Here is an 18571-nt window from a genome sequence, read left to right as displayed (position 1 = left end):
GGGTTTGGGTGAAACCATGTGTTTTGCAAAATCTAGGGCCTGGGTCACTTTTAGCAATTAATTTTGAAAATTCACATTTGTCAGGTACCAGTCTCTCCCCTAGATTTACACAACTGTTGCTGACTGCCGTGTATAAACTCTATTCTCAGTCTTGTTTCCTCAGCAGTTCCTCCTGGCATAATACAAACAGAGTTTTCTTCAAGATTCCAAGAGAGCAAGAAAAAGAAAAGATTGGCAATGAATTTGGAAATTGACGCACATATTTAAGATTTTTTTTTCCCCCTTGTAGAATTCAGGTTTGGGATTTGTTTCTGAGGAATAAATCATTTTTAAAACAAAATTCTGCTTCTTACTTGACCAGGAGAATTAGTAAATTTAGAATTATTTAGTGTGGTCTCCCTAAGTCTTTTAAAATACAAAGTGGTTTTAAAGATGCTCGATCATATTTTCAGATGGAATTCGTCGGTGAGGCCGGAGTTTCTGTGAGTGTTTAATAAAGATGAAGATACTTTTTAAAAAGAAAAACTTATAACTTTAAGTTCCACAAACCCAGAAAACCACTTAGCCTAGGTTTTGGGGCTAAACATAGCACAGGAGAGGTCAGAAATTTCTCATCCTGATGTTTGTATCACATGGCGGGCAGCTGTGTGGGATTTTTCTTTTTTTCCTTTCAATTTTGTTATTTATTTTTCCCTGCTCTGGGGAGACCTGGTTTTCCACAGACTCTTAAGTGATCTATTTCAGATACATCTCTAATTTTTTAGTATCCTTAACATAAGGCTTCTTCTGAGTGAATTTAATCAAATCTCAAGTTTCCTCAGATGAATTCAGTATTTACTATGTTCCAGATACATATGAAAATAAGACCATGGTCCTTGCCCCCAAAGAACTCAGTGTAGCGGGGAGGAAGATATATAAACAGGTACTTAGCATGCAGTGTAAAGAAGGCAGCAGTAGAGGTGGGCCCAAGAGGCTGTGGGGACCCCATGGACAGGATTCTAAACCCACCTGCCTGGGGAAGGAAAGACTTCTTAAGTTAGTACAAACCAAGGCAGGAAGTGGGGACATCAAACACACGTGGAGAGTGAGGCCCAAGTCTATTGAGAAGGAATCTCGTATGTCCTATTAAGGAGCTTAGACTATACCGTTAATATGTAGTAGGGAGCCATGAAGAAATAACTCTTGGGACTGACATGGTCAGACTGGCATTTTGTGGCACTAGTGTTAGCCGCTGAACGATTAGAGGATAGGATTGAGAATGAGCAAAAGTGGAGGCCGAAAGACAAGTTGTCCAAACAAAAGGTGTTATTGAGCCAAAGCAGAGGAGGAAGATGAGGACATACATTTGAGAGATAATTTAGGAAGTAAAAGCAGTAGGACCTGTGATTATCTGGATGTCGAGGGGTGTTCGGTGGTGTGAGAGAAAAGAAGATTGACTCTCCAGTATCCCAGTAACCTCAGTAACTGAGTGGCAGTTTATTAACAGGATGTTAGACAATGTGGAAGGGTGAGCAGATTTAGGGATTAGATACAAATTCTTTTCTATATAGGCATTGTATTTATGGAATATACTTAAATTTTAGAAGGGACTAGTTAATAAAATGAAAATAAAAAGCAGTTTATGATGAGTTACAGAACTCAGTGGGAGGTTTTAGTTTTAGCTGTCAAAGAAAGACTTGTGGAATAGCTCGGCCGTGAAGTTTGAACATACTTCTCAGATTCTCAATAGCTCTCTCACTTTTCTTCTAAAAGCTATTTTGGCATTTAGATGAGTTTTATAGTCATTTTTAAATACAGATTTTCTATTTCATGCTACATAGTTTGTATGTCTTTTCCTTGATACAGTATCTCTAGTATCTGCTATTTGCATCTTTCCCCTGCCAATAACTGTCATCCCTCCTTTATTTCTGGAAATGCCCGGCTACCAACCAACTACACCCAGCCACCTGGTCTTTTCTAAATAATTTTTAGCCATGAAGCTACAGAATGAGTCATAACAAAACTCACTTTGAAGCCCCCTTTTTTGCTGGTGAAACCAGCATTGGTCATTTGTATTTTAGTGCATTTAGCTAGTATGGATTCAGTTACAGTAAGGTATTTATCATCATATTCAAGATTTTTTATGTACACACACACGCACACCCAGTCCTTTAGGGGAAAACACCTTGGCGTCATCCTTGATTTCTCTCTTTCATCCTTCACATTCAATATGTCTATGAATTCTGCTGCCTCACATGATTTCCCTCTTATTGATTTCTCTAATACTACGTAATGTTTTCTATTGCCAGTGATAGATACCTTCCCCTCCCTTCTTCCTCACACCCACCTGGCATTGGTTTCTACATCTGGGCTGATCTGAGAGGCTCCCGCCCCCTGGCCCAAACCCATAATGTTAACCTAAAGTCGTAACTGCAGCTCTAGTTTGAAAAATAGGACTTGTGGCTTTCAGGTTGAGGTTTCTATTTTCTGTTTTGATTCTAAATTATTTATTCTGCCTCTAAACTCTGGAACCTGAACAGTACATGCAAATATATTTCTCTAGCTAAACCGAATTTTCTGGATTGTTTAGGAAATCACAGAATCATTAAATGCCTGAGAAGGATTTGAGAGTAACAGAATTCTAATGTTTAAATGTTTGTAGCAATCTTTTATCTAAGCTAAGATACATAGCTTATGTATAGTAAAATAATATATATATTAGTCAAATAATATTAAGAGATAGGCTTGTCTCCAGAGATATCAGAGGAATAGAAGGAGGTGAGTTTTGAGGTTATATAATTTGGGAAACCACTATTTAGTATCAAAGGACCTACAGCAAAGAAAGTTGTCTTGTTTAACCTGAGATTTCACAAATTTATTTGAGGATATAATCCCTTTTTCATATAAGGAAACTTTTCCACATGCTTTGGAAATATTGATCGAAAGAAAGCAGACACTTCAATTCTAGTCCTGGCTCAAGCATTAATCAGCATTTTTACCAACTCAGCAAACATGTATGGAATAACTACTTTGTGCCACACACTATTCAAAATGTTAGTGATATATACAAGGAACAAACTAGACAAAAACTTCTGTCCTTCCAAGGATTATATTCTAGTCAGGGGAAAAAGACAATAAATATAATTTGTAAGTAGCACAGGCACCAAGTGTTTCAGACAAACATGGATCAAGGCGAGGGGTTCAGGAGTTACAGGGTATGCAATTTTGAATATAATCATAACCTTGAGCAAGTCACTGAGGCTCTCTATGTTCCTATTCTACAAAATGAAGAAATTAAACTACATGATCTCAAAAGCCCTGTCAGCACTGTGGGTCTGCTTTAAGGACCAAGAGTTATATCAAACTGTGATACTGCTGGGTCATGAGCATCTCATTAAGTGTTTATTTACGGTCACTTTAGCAGAAAAGGTTGAATATTAAAACCGATAAAATTACTTTCAAAGAAAAGCTCCTGTAAGTTTAAATCACTTATAACCCCCACAAAAGAACAAAGCATTTATTTTAAATAAATGTGAAAAAAGTCTTGATGATCATATTTTTAATCTAGTGTGTGCCTCAATCCAATGTTGAATAGAAGGTATTTGACTTAAGGGTAAGAAACCTCTGCAGTAAAGGTACCAACAGCTTTTAAGCACATGTTAGCAAGTGTGAGAAACTTGCAGCAGTATGCACATTGCATTTCTGCCCTACATCCTTATGTAAATAGAAGGTCCATGACTTGATGTTGAAATGACCTTTCAGACAGTATTCCATTGCCACATGCCTGAGCTTGTATCTCAGAATAATTAGAAACTTCGAGTTACACATCTTGGTATACAGTGTTTATGTTAATTATAAATGTCTGAAAGTTTCCTGAAACTTTTTCTTAATGGCTTTTTATCGAAGACAGGCTAGGATTTGGGTGGAGGGTTGTGGATTATGGTCTTGAATCTTTGATTTTCAATTTCTTGTTTTTGGAATGTAAATTAAAATCTGCTTTTCCATCTTCATCTTAAATAAGAAGCTGTTTGGAATCATAGTCTTTGATACTTTTTAAGTGAGATTTCATTCTTAAGGCATTTAACTAAAAATTTCAACTAGACTATAGATCCCTAAATATAAAGGTATTTCCACTCACCTGTACAAAAGCTTAAAATACTATAATTAAAATTGAAAAGTTCCTATCACACAAAGAGATGCTCTTCCAAGTCTGCTTCTATATCAGATTTCAGAATTTCTTTTCGCATGGTGGTTAGCCCAGTCCCCAGAAACTGACCCAAGGCCCAACAATGAGAGTCATTTCATTTTCATCTCCTCTTCATCATATTCCATAAATTCAAAGGCCAGTTAATAAGAAAATGTTTTGTTACCATTCTGGAAGAAGGGACGTACTCCTATTTCAGTATCTAGATAAGCTGTAGCATAAGCTCCTGTACATCAGAGAGATGAATGATGAGTTCCTCTGAGGTCTAGTCTCTGAAATGGCTCACTTGTTACCCTTGATGAGACAAGGTCTCAGCTCCCACTTTAGCTATGGCCTTCCACCGTCCCACAGGCTGTGGTTCACTCAGGTCCCCTTAGTTTAGTTCTGAATCCTCCAGTCCCCCATTCTACCCCCAACACCTGCCTGCCCTAATTGTCATACACAACCTGCTATTTCCACTAAATCTCCTTTACTGCCCATCAAGCCAAACTGTTATACAGACTTACCAGCTATAAACATAAGTGCTCCTTTGTACAACCATTTTATTCTTAAGAGTATATTTAGATGTTGATACAAATAAAATTTGTGTATAATTTGTACCATCTTCAGGAAATTAGATACTAAATTCGTAGACCATGTAATTTAAGCTTTTGAAATTTTAAAGATGTAAAGATTGCTTGGCGACATTTTGCTCTCAGATCTTTTACAGGAAGAGCCTGAGATTAGGTCAGTCTGTACTATCTGCATTGCCGCTGCTCTGAAAACCACTGAGGAAAAAAGTACTGTAGAAACTCAGCACACCATGTTCCCTTATAATTCCTTAACCTCCAACCCCCACCCCAGCTCCATAGCTGGAAAAAAATACCATGATATGCATTGAGATTCACCCTTGGGTCCCAAAATGAATATAGTTTGCCCTGATGCCTACTCTTGTCTCCATCCACACACCGCTCACACACAGATGCCCACAGAGTGGGACAGTGAGTAGGAGAGATTGAGAAATCTTGCTGTCATTCTCCGTCATACTACCTTTCTTCCACAGAGCCAAGGACAAAGCTTGTTTGTCACTGATAGCTAACAGCCTGAGAACCTTATCAAAATGCATGGTATATGTAAGAATAAGGAAGAATGGTAGGGATTACAAGCACTCTCCAGATAAATATTACTCTGTTTAGTCTTTTTTAAAGTTGAACACTATACTAATCTTTTCTGATTGTTTTTGCCATTGAGGCTTTTGGAACTTACTAGGGGAACAATTCTCAGAGACTGTCACTACAAAGATTCACTCTCTCCGTCCTGAAGTGATCCTTTCTCATTTTGAGAGTTAATTCATAGCCTCTTTTCAAGATCTCTCTCTTTTTTTTATTTAGATATCTAAAGTGGGCATTGCAAATGAAGTACTTTTTTATAACTCCTGTTAATCCATTTGTTTATTTGTTGCCTTTGTAAAATTTAAGAGAGGTTGCAGTAGATACTTAATCTTCACATTCTCTCCATGGCTACATATACTATAAATGTGGCTCATGTGCACTTATTTACTTTTCATTGTCTTGTGATTGGAGGTTAAAAAACTGGAATAAGTATTTTAAATAAGTTAAAATGGCTCTTTTTAGTTTGAAATAAAATGAGCACTTTCATTTATTTGAAGATACCATTTTTCCCTCTACTTTATTAAGTTTGAGGTCAATGAAGTCAAAATTCTCTGATTTCTCTCCTAAGAGAACAACCTATTTCTAATCCATAATTTCTCAACATGGGTCCCACTGACATTTTATACTGGGTGATTCTTTGTTGGCAGGGGAGGGGGTTAGGAGGCTGTCCTGATGTGTACTTAAAGACAATAAATTAAGATCTGTTCACAAAGCAGTTTAGAACTACAGGAAATTTGGGGGAAAAGGAGTAACTTTAGAGCCTTCAAAAGATATGATTTGTAGAGTATATAATAAATGCAGAAATTTGTTACTCTAGGAATGGGAACTAATTTAAAAATAGGGAACCAAAGAGTTTAAATTTGTGGATGATGGAGGTTCTATGGAATATTATCAAATATTCAATATCTTTGGTGAAATGTGGCCTTACAAGCTTTACATGAGTCTTATGAATCTCCTTTGAAAAGATGATTTTCTTTGACTTCTTATTCTCCTTGTTCATTCTTTCAACAGACATTTATTGCATGTCCACTATGTGCCAAACAGTGCAAATTGTCTCCCTTCTTAGTTTTTTAGATGTGGGGTATGGGTTAGAATTGGTGGCTCCAAATTCTTTTCGGTAGGTCAAAAGTTAGAAATCTTTTTTAAGTAAGCAAGTCAAGAGGTTCAGGGTGTCCTCAGGGCCAAGCAGAGGTCAAATATGAGTGTGTGAAATACACGTGCGTGCGTACACACACACACACACACACACCAGCCAATTAGCTCTGAGTCTTAATTTTCCAGTCACGGAAGGGACAGATTTGGGGGAGAAGAATGAGAATTATAAAACATTTTCTTCTCCCCGAGTATCTTCTAAATCACTAAGAATGCATTTGAGGGCTGGAGAGCAGGATGTCATATTTTACATTCTTTCTAACTAAACCTTTTTGTAATTATCACCATGGTGGGCCCTGCAGATCTCAGAGCTGAAAAGGTAGAGCAGTTCAAAGACAGTGAGCAGGTTCTAGTTCATTTGTTCAAAGATGTTTATTGAGCTTCTACCATGTACCAGTAAAATGTGACTGGTGCAGAGGCTCAGCCATCTAGAGCAACCCTGGCCCTTCACTCATAGAATTTTCCATCTAGTAGAGAAACCAGACCTTGAGCGAGAGCATAGAAAACATCTGCCTGTTTCACAGTGTTGCCTATGGATCAGCCTTGGAGTTCCCTGCAGAATCATCTCTGCAGACTGCTGACCCTGTTCTATAAAATTAAAGGTGAATAAGGGAACCATAGGGTAGAGAGAAACACCCAGCTGCATTTTGGTGTGAATATAATCATGGCATTCACCTATACTGCTAGTTATTCTTCAAAAATATTATTCTAAGAAGCAAGAATTAAAATGAAATATGTATATAAAAAGAGAGCAAAAGATTGGAATGTGGATCCTATCTCAGAGACTGTTTAAATATCTAGAAGCTATTCAGCAGGGGTCATGTCAGCCTGACAGAACCTGTGGAACCTCGTGTATCTCAAAATAGGAAGAGCTTTTTGACCAATTCACTAGTAACTGTAAAAAAATAAACTGTAGTCATTTGCTTGTTTAAAATGAAGAGGATTCCTCTTAAAAACTAATTACTGAGTAGAAGTGATTACTGACACTTAAGGGTAGAAAATATACATGAGAATGTGGCGAGTTATAGATATGCTTGCCAGATTCTTTGGATGATTTGGTAATTTAAATGCTGTAAATTTAAATGCTCAAGAGGACAACTTGGGTATAAAGTGACTGTTACTTGAAAAACAGTAAGTCAGTTATCAGATCATTCTCAAATTTTATAATTTGAGGTATTTCTCTCTTTTTCCCTCTTTTTAGCTTGTCAAAATTCCCAAAAATGATCCCCTCAATGAAGTGCATACGTTTAACTTCTATTTGTCAAATGTGGGTAAAGACAACCCTCAGGGCAGCTTTGACTGCATCCAGCAAAGGTTCTCCAGGTAAGTACATTTCAAGGTATACTAAAAGGCAAATAATTTTTCTTTGAGGTTTTTTAAAAATTAAACAATAAAATGCATAGTACTCACTTATAAATATTTACTGAATGGCAAAGTTCATTTATTCATTTGAGAAATAATGAGCATCTACTGTGTGCTAGAGGTTATATTTGTCACTGTGGGATATAATCAAAAAAATTTTAACATTCTTGCACTCAAGGTACAAATTTTTTCAGCTATAAAACATGGTTGGTTTTTTTTATTTTAATTAAAGACAAGTTCGGAGTTTTTTAAGAAGTTTTTATTTACTGCATTTAAATAAGAGTGTTTTTATAGTATACTCAAGGCTCACATTCAAGGGTAAAGGAGAAAAACATGTATGTGTATATCTTGTACATTCCCTTCTTCCTTGTGCAAGCCTTGTTCTAAGATAGATTTTTTAAAATCTTTATTCTGCAGCAGAATGAAAATAAGAAATTAACCCCAGTACAGCAGTCACTTCTGATTTTAAAAAGGGGTTGAGGCGGGGGAGGCGGGGCAGACAAGAATATACATGCACATCACAGAGTACCATGGAACCCTTATCTACTTAGATCTTCTGAAACAATAGGCTGCTTGTTTTCACTATTCTTTGCAGTGGTTGTTTCTGATTAAAGAATGGGCCCCTAGAGTAGAGAGTTTGTTCTGCCTGTGGTTAAAGACAAGGCCTTAGAGCCCCCTGCCTTCCAAGAAACCATGATATTGGCCCAAAGTGTCCTGGGGCCATCCATCCCTATCTCACCTGTGCTGTACTTGAAACTATAAGTGCTCTCTCTGTGTGGGAGAAAGACAAAAGGAAAGCTGTGTTTCAGGTGAGCACAGGAGGAAGAGATATAAAATAAGAGAAATCACTGAAAGTTCTAAATTTCTCCCATTTAAAGTGACTAAATAACTTTTTGATCTTAATCTGCTATTTTCCTGAGTATATGTTAATTTTGCCCACCCCTAAACTTATATATTTTGGTATAAATTGCGTATGTTATTGATTCCATAGACCTTTCTGCACTATTCACTATGATAGCCACTGGCCATATGTGGCTATCTACCTTTCAGTTGATAAAAATGAAAAAAAAATTAAAAAGTTCAGTTCTACACTCACACTAACCACACATTACAGCGGGCTCAAATGCCCACATGGCTAGTGGAAGTCATATTGGACAACATAGGTACAGATCATTTTACCATTGTAGAAAGTTCTATGGGAAGTATTGCAATAAATTATAGAATCACCAAGTATAAGGGTCCTTAATAATTGTGTAGTTCGTCCCCTTCTTTTCACAGGTGACTTACCCACAGTTATATAGCTGGTTAGTTAGTGACAGGGCTGGATGGGAACTGAGCTCTCCTAACTCCCAGTTCACTGTTCATTATACACCACAAGATACATCAATTTCGAATTGCGGTGCCATCACCTGGATTGCTTGTTTTTAGAGAATTGTTTTACTATAGTGAGAACATTTTGACACCAAATTGAACTATGTCTCATTAGGAATTTTGTTAAGGAACTTAATCCCTTTTTCAAAACCAGTCATATCATTATAGGTGATATGGTTTCTCCCTTTCATCACAATACTCTGTGTTTGAAGAAGGTTTTAAGCTCACCTGAAAAAAAAACTATACGTGATGCAGCAAGAGAAGAGAAATTATTGTGAGAAAATTGGAGCAAATGCAATAGTATGATCTAAGTATGCTTTATAAAAAGTATGTTCCAGTATAAAAGTATAATCCAAGGTACTTTTAAAATGGTGTGGTATAAATTGAAATTAGCAACTATAAAAATAAAAGCATTGAAACTTTTAGTTCTCAACCTGGCAAGCAAACCTTTTCATAATCTACATCTACCTTTTCTATTCAATTGAATTTTTATTTTTCTCATGGATCCTGTCTCTCCTGCAATTGTTCATGCTCCTCAAAGGCAGGGGCTTTTTTATGCCCTTTTTCTAGTCTTACAGTGTTGGTGGAGCTCAAACTGAATGCTCAATAGATGTCCCAAAATTACATATTAACTTGTTTCTTTTCTTATCTTCCTTTTTAAATCTCTTTAAGCCACATTTTTCTCATATAAGATGGAAGAAATCCCAAAATCAAAATTAAATTTAAAAAATTCCTTAAATCTGTCCATTCACAGGCCTAGTGAAAATAGTTTGGGGCATACAGCCCTGTACAGTAATGCACAATCAAGTGTGGGACACAGTGAGCTAGGCTAGAGAAAGTCTATAGAAATATGTATACACATATGTCAAGGTATTTAAATTTTAATGTAACTCAATTGAAAAGGGGTGAGAATTCTGGAGAATATCTTCTTGCCTGCAGGGTTTAGCTCTGTTTAGTTTTCCAGTAAAGATCTGTTTCTTGATCTTGAATTCTGTAAATTAAAACTTCATCATGGTTGGCAATAGGTTCACCTTATTTTTACTATGTAAATTACTTAGTAAATAATAAAGGAAGATATTGAAATTCAAACTTCTTGCCACCAGATCGTTATACTTCATCTTTTCTGTACTCTCCTGCAATCTTTTTGTCCTACTCTTCTCCTTCATCCCACTTCCCCTGAGGGTTAAACCTCCCTTCTTTTCTCCCTCCCTACTCCCTTCCTTTTACTGGTTTTTCAGTATTCATACATGCTCAGCAGGTGAGTCTCATTTAAAAAGAATATAAAGACAAAGAATCTCCTTTGCACTCACTCTGGAGCCAAAGTCTGGATTCAGTCCTCATCATTCCACTGAAACTGCTTCCCAAAGGCGGCTTTGAACCCCTTGCCCCTGAATCCAGTGGATGCTTATTCGTTTCTTATTAGGCTGGATTTGTTGCCAGCATTTCACATCGTTGACCACTCTGATTCTTAATGTATTCTATTCTAGTGGCTTGCATGACACACTGATCTTCTGATTTCCCTCTACCTCTTTGGCTGTGATTTTTTAGTCTCCTGTGGTCTTCCTGTTGCTTACTTTAAATATTAGTGTTCTTCACAGTTGATTCCCTCATTTTTTCAAAGTCATCATGTTCAACAGTGAACTCATTTTCTGTCTCCCAGCCCTATCCCAGTGTCTCAATAAATGGCAGCTCCATACACCATACAACTTGGGCATGATCTTTAACTACTTCCCCCTCCTCCACTCTCTCCTCCTATGGTTAATCACTAACCAAACCCTGTCAATTCTGCCTCCTCACTGTCTTTGGAATCTGCTTACTGTTTTGCATTCACACTGCCCTACACTGGTTCAAGCCATCACTTTTGCCTATAATCTTTCAATAGTGTCCTAACTATTGTATCCCTTTCCTCCCAATCTGTTCTTTATCCAGATTGATCTTTCTACAATATAAATGAGATATTTTCTCTACCCTATTTTCAGCCTCTGTCATTCTTGGGATAAGGTCCAAAATCCATACCATGACCTCCAAAGCTCTGTGTAATGTACTTCTCATAATCTCTTCAGCCTCACCTCTAATTGTCCTTTACAACTGTCTTTGGCTTAACTGAAAAACTCTTCCTTGCTCTCCCTGGGCCTGCACAAGTTGGTTATTCCCCTAGAACACTTCTGTCTTTCTTCTCCCTTGTCTAGTTATTCTTCTAGATCAGCTCGGGTATCACTTCCTCCTCTAGGAAGCTTTGCCTTACCCATACATCAGGCCAAAGTACTTTCCTGGAATTCCCTGCCCCCCACCCCACCCCCTGGCATTTCTCATATCATGTCGTAATTTCTAGTTTGCTCATCCTTGTTAGCCATTAGACAGAGAACTCCTTGAAGGAAGCGCTACATCTATCTCAGTCCTTATCACAGCTTGCGTACCTCACACATTGCCTGGCATGCAGTCCCTGCCCAATAAATATTTATGAGATGAATAAACTGATTTTTTGAAAAGTGGTATTTGTACAGACAGTTAATTAGCAATTTATAAAAATTTTATCAACTCTTATTAGCATCATAACAAAGCTATTTTCAATTAAGTTTGGAAATAGAGTATCAGAGCTGCAGTGGCATTTTCATTACTTTTATATTCCAGTCTGTTTTAAGACCATAATTATTTATTTTAAAATACCAGTATAACTATTACTGTGATCCCCTAATATTAGCATAGTACTTTGAAACAGAGCCATCTTCTGGGCCAACATTAATATTAATGATTGTGTGTAAAAGTTTATTAAGATATTCTGCCAAAATCTCTTGTCCAGTATTTTCTTCAATATTTGCTGTGTAAATAGGTCCAGTCCTCTTATAGAGATTTAACAAAGTAGTAAATATAAATTCTACAAATGTTTAGGATCTTTGGGCTAATAATAATAAAGTAAGGTTTAATGTTGGGCAGTATTTTAGCTTTAAAATTAGTGTTCTTTAAAAATAAAAAAAATTGTGATGAGTCTATTTCATCTAGTCAGTTCTAAAACATGCATATTACGGTTTCACTAATAGTTAAACTTTTAACATTTCTCATATCAATGGTAGATAATTCTTAAAAATAGTTGACTGACAATGAAAGTAGAACTATATTACTCATCAGGACTCCAATCTTCACTTCAAATACTGGTGTTTTTCAAAATTTCATGGATTTGGTCTCAGAGCTCAGTTTATCCATTCAACTCACAATGTGGAAAAAAATGTGACATGAAATGAAGATGAGAAACTCGAATATTTTAAATAATCTTTACATTTAAAAGTTACTAATATCAAGTATTTTAGGACTGTAAAGTTATTTGGACTGCTGATTTTAGGATTATACAATTCTCGTTAGCCTTTAAAATTGTGCAAAATGAGGGACATCTCTAATAAAGCCGCCGTCTTTCTTGACAGCTCTGGAGCCTCCCAGCTCAATTGCCTGGGATTTATACAAGATAAAATAACAGTGTGTGCAACAAACGACTCGTATCAGATGACACGAGAAAGAATGACCCAGGCAGAAGAGGAATCCCGCAACCGAAGCACAAAAGTTATCAAACCCGGTGGACCATATGTAGGTTTGTATAGATATCTTTCTTCTTCTTGCTGATTGATTGGAATAATTCAAGATCACTGTAGGTAAATATTAGTAATATTAATTTCATGAAAACAGAAAAAATTAGTTTTCAAAACATTTTGGATAACATGGTCAGAAGTCATTTGTTCTCTTCAGACTGCTGGTTAATTGAAGAACAGACTTAAATCTTTATTTCATAAATCCTGAATCTTCTGTTAGCTATTTGTTGTTATTTTATAATACTGGGATCTGGTCAAGTTATCTTACTGTGTGAGATTGTAATAATGGTGCCACTGTTTTCTTTGTCATTGGATAATTTCAATGGTGGATGGTTTGGTTTTTGTTTTCCACTTTTGTAGGGTTATTTTTACAAAAAATTATTAGTAGAATTTGAGTCGATAACCTCATTGTTGCAGCTTTTGCTTATGTTTTTAGAGAATCTTTGCACAACGGAATTTTTGTTACAAAAGTATAATATGTGCTTATAACAAAGCATTATCAAGTTATGCCTCCTTGGTACCTCAATTGTGACGTCGTTTATGGATCCTTATCCTCACCTATCCATTAATTAAAAGCCTGCCCCACCTCAATCATATCCATCAGATTGAAGGGAAGGAAGACCAGACCAGCAAGATGAGGCTCTCCTTTGTGTTCAGTGACCCTAACAAGTTTAAAGAGCCAGTTCACAGTGACTGTTGACAATAATAAAGAGAATTATCAGGAGTGAGAATGAGCTCTTTGAGGCCTTGGTCAGTTTAATAACACAAGTCACTGTATAGTAAATGATGAACATACATTAATAATTTGTAAACGTAAATGCTCACAAAAACAGTCTTTTGAAGAACCAATCCACTTAATATCTTTCCATGGTCCGGTAGAGTTCTACTTCTGTGTTTTCCCATTGCTGACCCAGATACAATACATTCAGCTTTGAAAAGCTCCACTCGTGTCTTTAATAAGTATTTCCTTGGAACAAAGCCAGTGCTCCTGGGACTTGGTGCTTAGCTTAGATACATTTAGTTTGGTTTAACAACAATTCATAGCTTCCCCAGGTATCTGTACCCATGGGGCCCAGCTCCCTGCCCAGTAAGTTACTAACAATGAGATTTTTCACCTTCTCTTTCCTGTTGAGTATGGTAGCAACTTCAATTTCCTTTCTTTTTCCTTTATCCTCACAAATAATTAACTTTCCTTGCTAGTAGGCTAAATCTCAAATTATTTTTAAAATGTACAAGATCTGCCATGCTTAAATTTAAGTACAAACTATGAATTTTCTGTCCCTGTTGCTTCGAAAGTGTTTTGTTGTTGTTGTTTGGTTGGTTGGTTGGTTGGTTTTTACTCTGTCCAATACCACCATTTTATAAACAATGAGATGAACTGGCATGTTTGACAAAGGAATAAATGACTCAAGCCATCAGAATGATTTCTTCCCCCTCCCAATACAACTAACTGAAAACTCTTACCTTGATTTATTCCAAAGTTTGAAAATCAGTGATGATTACTGTACCTTTCCATTGAATGATCCTTGGGTGTCCCCTACATTCATGTGTTTTTGTTTATTTTGATAGAGTCAGGTACAGTTCACTTACAGCTTACACAACAGACTTCACCCGGAATCTCATAGACAATACGCTCCCTAATGGTACAGTAATTTTAGAATTTGCAGAGTTTCTTATAGGCACTACAGATAATTTATATATATTTTTGAGAATTACCACATAAAATTTGAGGTTATCTAAGTTTTAATCTGAACCATATTATGTCTGTACCCTTCTGAGAAGAGATGGCCGCTCTCCATACACATATATTCCCACCTCAGAGCCCTGCAGTGTTCTCTGCCATCCCAAGGGATCTGTTTCATCTTGTCTTTTGTGCTTTGTCCTCAGTGCCCCCAGCCACTCACCATCACAGCACAGTGTTTTTCTCTGGTCTTAAATCTTGTCATTAACCTCCTCAGCCTTTTATTCTCTAGGTCAAATAAACTCCAACTCCTTTTAACTTTTCTTAATATGGCCTGTATTCCAACCCTTTAATTATTTTTATTATTCTTCTCTGGACTACCTCCAATTCTTCACCTCAAAATTCAAAATTGGACACAATACTCTTAAGAAAAAAGTCTGATCAATTCTGAATAGAGGAGCAAAAGACTAGTATCCTAAAACTTTTCAGTCGTTTTGATTTTTATTGTTCTTGTGTTATGGCATGTTTTGATTTTTTTTTTTTTTTTTTTAACTTTATCCATTGCCAGTCCTTTACCATGTTTCTTTCCCTTTTGGTTAGCTCAGTGCATACCTTCTGGCTTTTTTCAGTATCTCAAAACTATATGACTCATTCAGTTCTTTAAAATGGGGTCAGTCACCCTTTAATAATAATATTACCCAGCACTTACTGAGTGCTAGTGATGTACTGGTTATCACTTAACATGTAGTTACTCCCCTAAATCTCAGAATCCCCTGTGAGGTAGATTACGATTACCTCTCCATTTACATATCAAGTTGTTAGTATCAGCAAATAGCAAATGATATGGGGTTGGCCTCACTAACAAGTAGTGTCACTTTCTTAAGACAATAGGAGATAGCTCTTTAGTTCATAATTGAATGTATCATATAAAATGATACCAAAAGTTCACTATGCCAGCTTAGAGGTACCCGCATAGCAAGGTTTCTTTCAACAGTGTCAGCCTAGACAGAGGACAGTTGGGAATAATGCTGGCCCCACTGTGGGGTTGTGCTAGCATAATGCCAAGCAAGGCCTCTAACAGTTGAATTAGGGCACAGGTCCAGCTTAAGGGAATGAAGACTCTGCTCTGAGGGGTCACCTGGCCTAGTCACCAAAGAGTATGAATTTCTACAACCCTCTTATGGGCTGAAAAAACCCTGTTTTGCTTGGAGAGGAGCGGGGGAGGCTTTAACCTAGAAAACATGATTATTATTTATTTAGTAATATTTTCACTTCTAGTCATAGCATTTTTATCAGTAATAAGCATTGCATTGTTAATATCCTTTTCTTTGTTTAAAAAAGAATCACTAATCACCACTGCTTCAAGTTTACCAGAATCTTAAGACTGCTCACTAATTTCTACCTAAATTCTGATTTCTACCTAAATTATGGAATTTTATTAAATTGTAAATTTTTATGCATGCTAATATTTAGGTATATAAAACAACCCAACCACTCTAATTTCTCATATTCTATTCCTGATTTTCCTAACTTCTACCTCTATCGTCCTAATTTCTGATGAGTTAGTACATGTCTGAGTGACTTTGTTAATTTCCTCAAATATTAAATTAAATTAAATAAGAGGTATTTGAACTAGATAACACCTAAGGTTCTTTGTATCGCTAACATTTTGTGACTTGCGTATATATATTTTGATAGTAAACCTTTTGAAAATTGATCATAAGTGCCAAGTGGTGGAGATAGATTCCACTGCGACAGGTTATGTATTTAACCATGACAGAGTCAAACCATCATCAAGGTCCGGCGAGTGTTTATAAAGCCTTTGGTCAGTGTTGCCGGAGCTTCTGGTCAGGTTCCACAGAACAGAAAAACTACTACAAGAGATGGCTGCAATCTCCGCTCTCTTCCTGACGTTCTGTTTTAACACCCATCCTTTCAGATTATTTACTCAGAGCCACTAGATAGAGGGATACATAATTTTACCATCTCATATTAAATAGAGAAGCTAGAAGTGGACTTCTTGTTATGAAACAACAGTGTAGATATAATCCCAGAATACCCAACCCTGTTGGACCCACTGCTACTGTTTATATATGGAGCCCAGGGAATTGATTAGCAGTTAGGTCTGGGAAGAGAATTAGGTTCTCCCATAGGCTTTATTATAAGGGCTTTTCTGAGGCACATGTAAAAAATAAAAATAAAGCCTTTCTTCTGCCTACTTTAAACCTGACATTTTTCTGCTTTACTTTTTTCTTTCATTTTTTTCCTTTAGCATCTTGGTTCTTTAACTACTTATAGTACTGATGTTTTCTTTACCTGTAGGCTCTCTGACTTTAACCAAAAGACTCCTTCTTGGTTAAATAGGCACAAATTGATCGGGAGTCAGTGAACAAGTGATCCCTGTGTAAAACTCAGTGGCCCAGTGTGGCTGGGTTGTTTTTGCAGCATTTGCAATAAATGGGTTTACTCCATGACTATTTAAAAGAAAAATGAGGTAAAGGTTAAATGAGTGTATTAGGGGTCGGAGATTCGTGGACTGATGGATGAAAGCCTAGCATTAGGCCCCAGGTACGACTGTCATATACCTTACCAGATTCTAATTGCTTGTCAAACATTCTACACTCTTAAGGGCAGAGTTAGCCTCCCTTACTTGTCTGCCCTATGTCTACTTCATAGAGAGATGGAGGTAAACTCAAGAGAATTTGGGGCTCTCCTGAGACTGAGGATCAGAGGTAGATCAGATGTACAGAAAAGAGGTAGGACAGCCCACAACACAGTGGTAATACTGTTACCTTTCGTTTTCATTTTTATTTGCCCTCTTTGCCAGCTTAAATTTATTCTAAATAATCAGTCATGGTGTGTGTGAGCTTAGCTAAACATTCTCTACCCATCCCTCTTCCCAGAGAGTTGGAGCAGGGGTGCTCCACAGTCCCCTTGGTTTAGGGAAGGATAAGTTACACAATAGAGAGGGTAGTATGGAATTTATAGCCTTTCCTAAATGTCTGTGACCCTGATCCTTTTTTTTTTTTTTTTTTACAAATCCCTATTAAAAGTTCAAGGAATAGTACTGTTGTTTAACATTATTGCAACTGAGAAATGGTAGATTTGGTAGGTTTTGCATTTGCCACATTAGGAATTTCGATGTGTCTTCAGGTTCTGGAAGTAGCCACTTGCCAAACACTTGTCCATGTTAAGTCTCAGCAGAAAGTGAATTAATTATGTGAATGTCACTGGGAATAGTGTAAAGGCTGCCTTTTTACTGTTTTCCGTTCCTCTAACTCTCAAAGCACCACAGGGGAGAGATCTTGTTTATCTGGCCCTCTGAGGTTGGTTGGTTGGTCAATTGGTTTTGTTCTTGATCTTTTTTTTCTCTCTTGGTCAAGTCTTTTTATTTTTTTTATGGTGACATTAGTTAATGAAATCCAGTAAGTTTCAGGTGTACAATTTAGCAGTAAGGCATATGTGCATGTGTGTGTGCAATATATATATATTGCATTGTGTTGTTTTTGCTTTTTGACTTCTAAAATTTGTTGTGGCCTGTTGAAAAGAAATATCACTTGGGGATGCCCTTGTGGATGTTGATCCCAGCTTGTGCCTGACTCCCCTCTTTGTGGCTTCTGAATCAGAAATTAAGGTCATGCTCCAGCTCTGCCAAGGGTGTGTTCTTAGTGGGGTACAACAAATATTTCTCACATTCCACATGTTTGCTGTATTCACATCTGCCAAATAAATGACATATAACATGTAGATTTAAGTTCTGTAAATAGCATAGGTGAACATTAAATACCCACAATCTTAAAATTTCTAGTCTGTTGGTATGGTGTGTCACTAAATATTATCTATGTGTAGCTAAGTGGCCAAAATACTTACTTAATACATATTTATTCCAATTAATGATTTCATCAAAAAATTCCTAATTCATATTTTAGGTCATTTTTTCAGAATGCTTTCTGTTTGCATATCTCTTTAAAGTAAAAACTGAAATAAACTAGTAGTCTTTATTCCCTCCAGAAATGAACAAGTACCTAACTCAGAGTTGTGGAAACTGAGATGCTCGTGATATTATTACTGTTACCCACAAATGTGTAACAAT

General features: G+C 36.7%; 1 protein-coding gene across 1 annotated transcript in view; it reads left to right on the top strand.

Annotated features, from left to right (window-relative positions):
- ELL2 (elongation factor for RNA polymerase II 2) overlaps nt 1–18571 on the top strand; it is a 67648-nt gene that overhangs the window by 31124 nt on the left and 17953 nt on the right. Inside the window, exons 3-4 of the mRNA XM_011378326.2 lie at nt 7688–7809; nt 12636–12799. Of these exons, the coding sequence (XP_011376628.1) occupies nt 7688–7809; nt 12636–12799 (286 nt within the window). The remainder of the gene's footprint in view (nt 1–7687; nt 7810–12635; nt 12800–18571) is intronic.

The sequence above is a fragment of the Pteropus vampyrus genome, unplaced genomic scaffold (assembly GCF_000151845.1).
Source record: "Pteropus vampyrus isolate Shadow unplaced genomic scaffold, Pvam_2.0 Scaffold11, whole genome shotgun sequence".
Lineage (NCBI taxonomy): Eukaryota > Metazoa > Chordata > Mammalia > Chiroptera > Pteropodidae > Pteropus > Pteropus vampyrus.
Note: the sequence above shows the minus strand (reverse complement) of the source record. Positions and strands in the feature narration are given on the sequence as shown.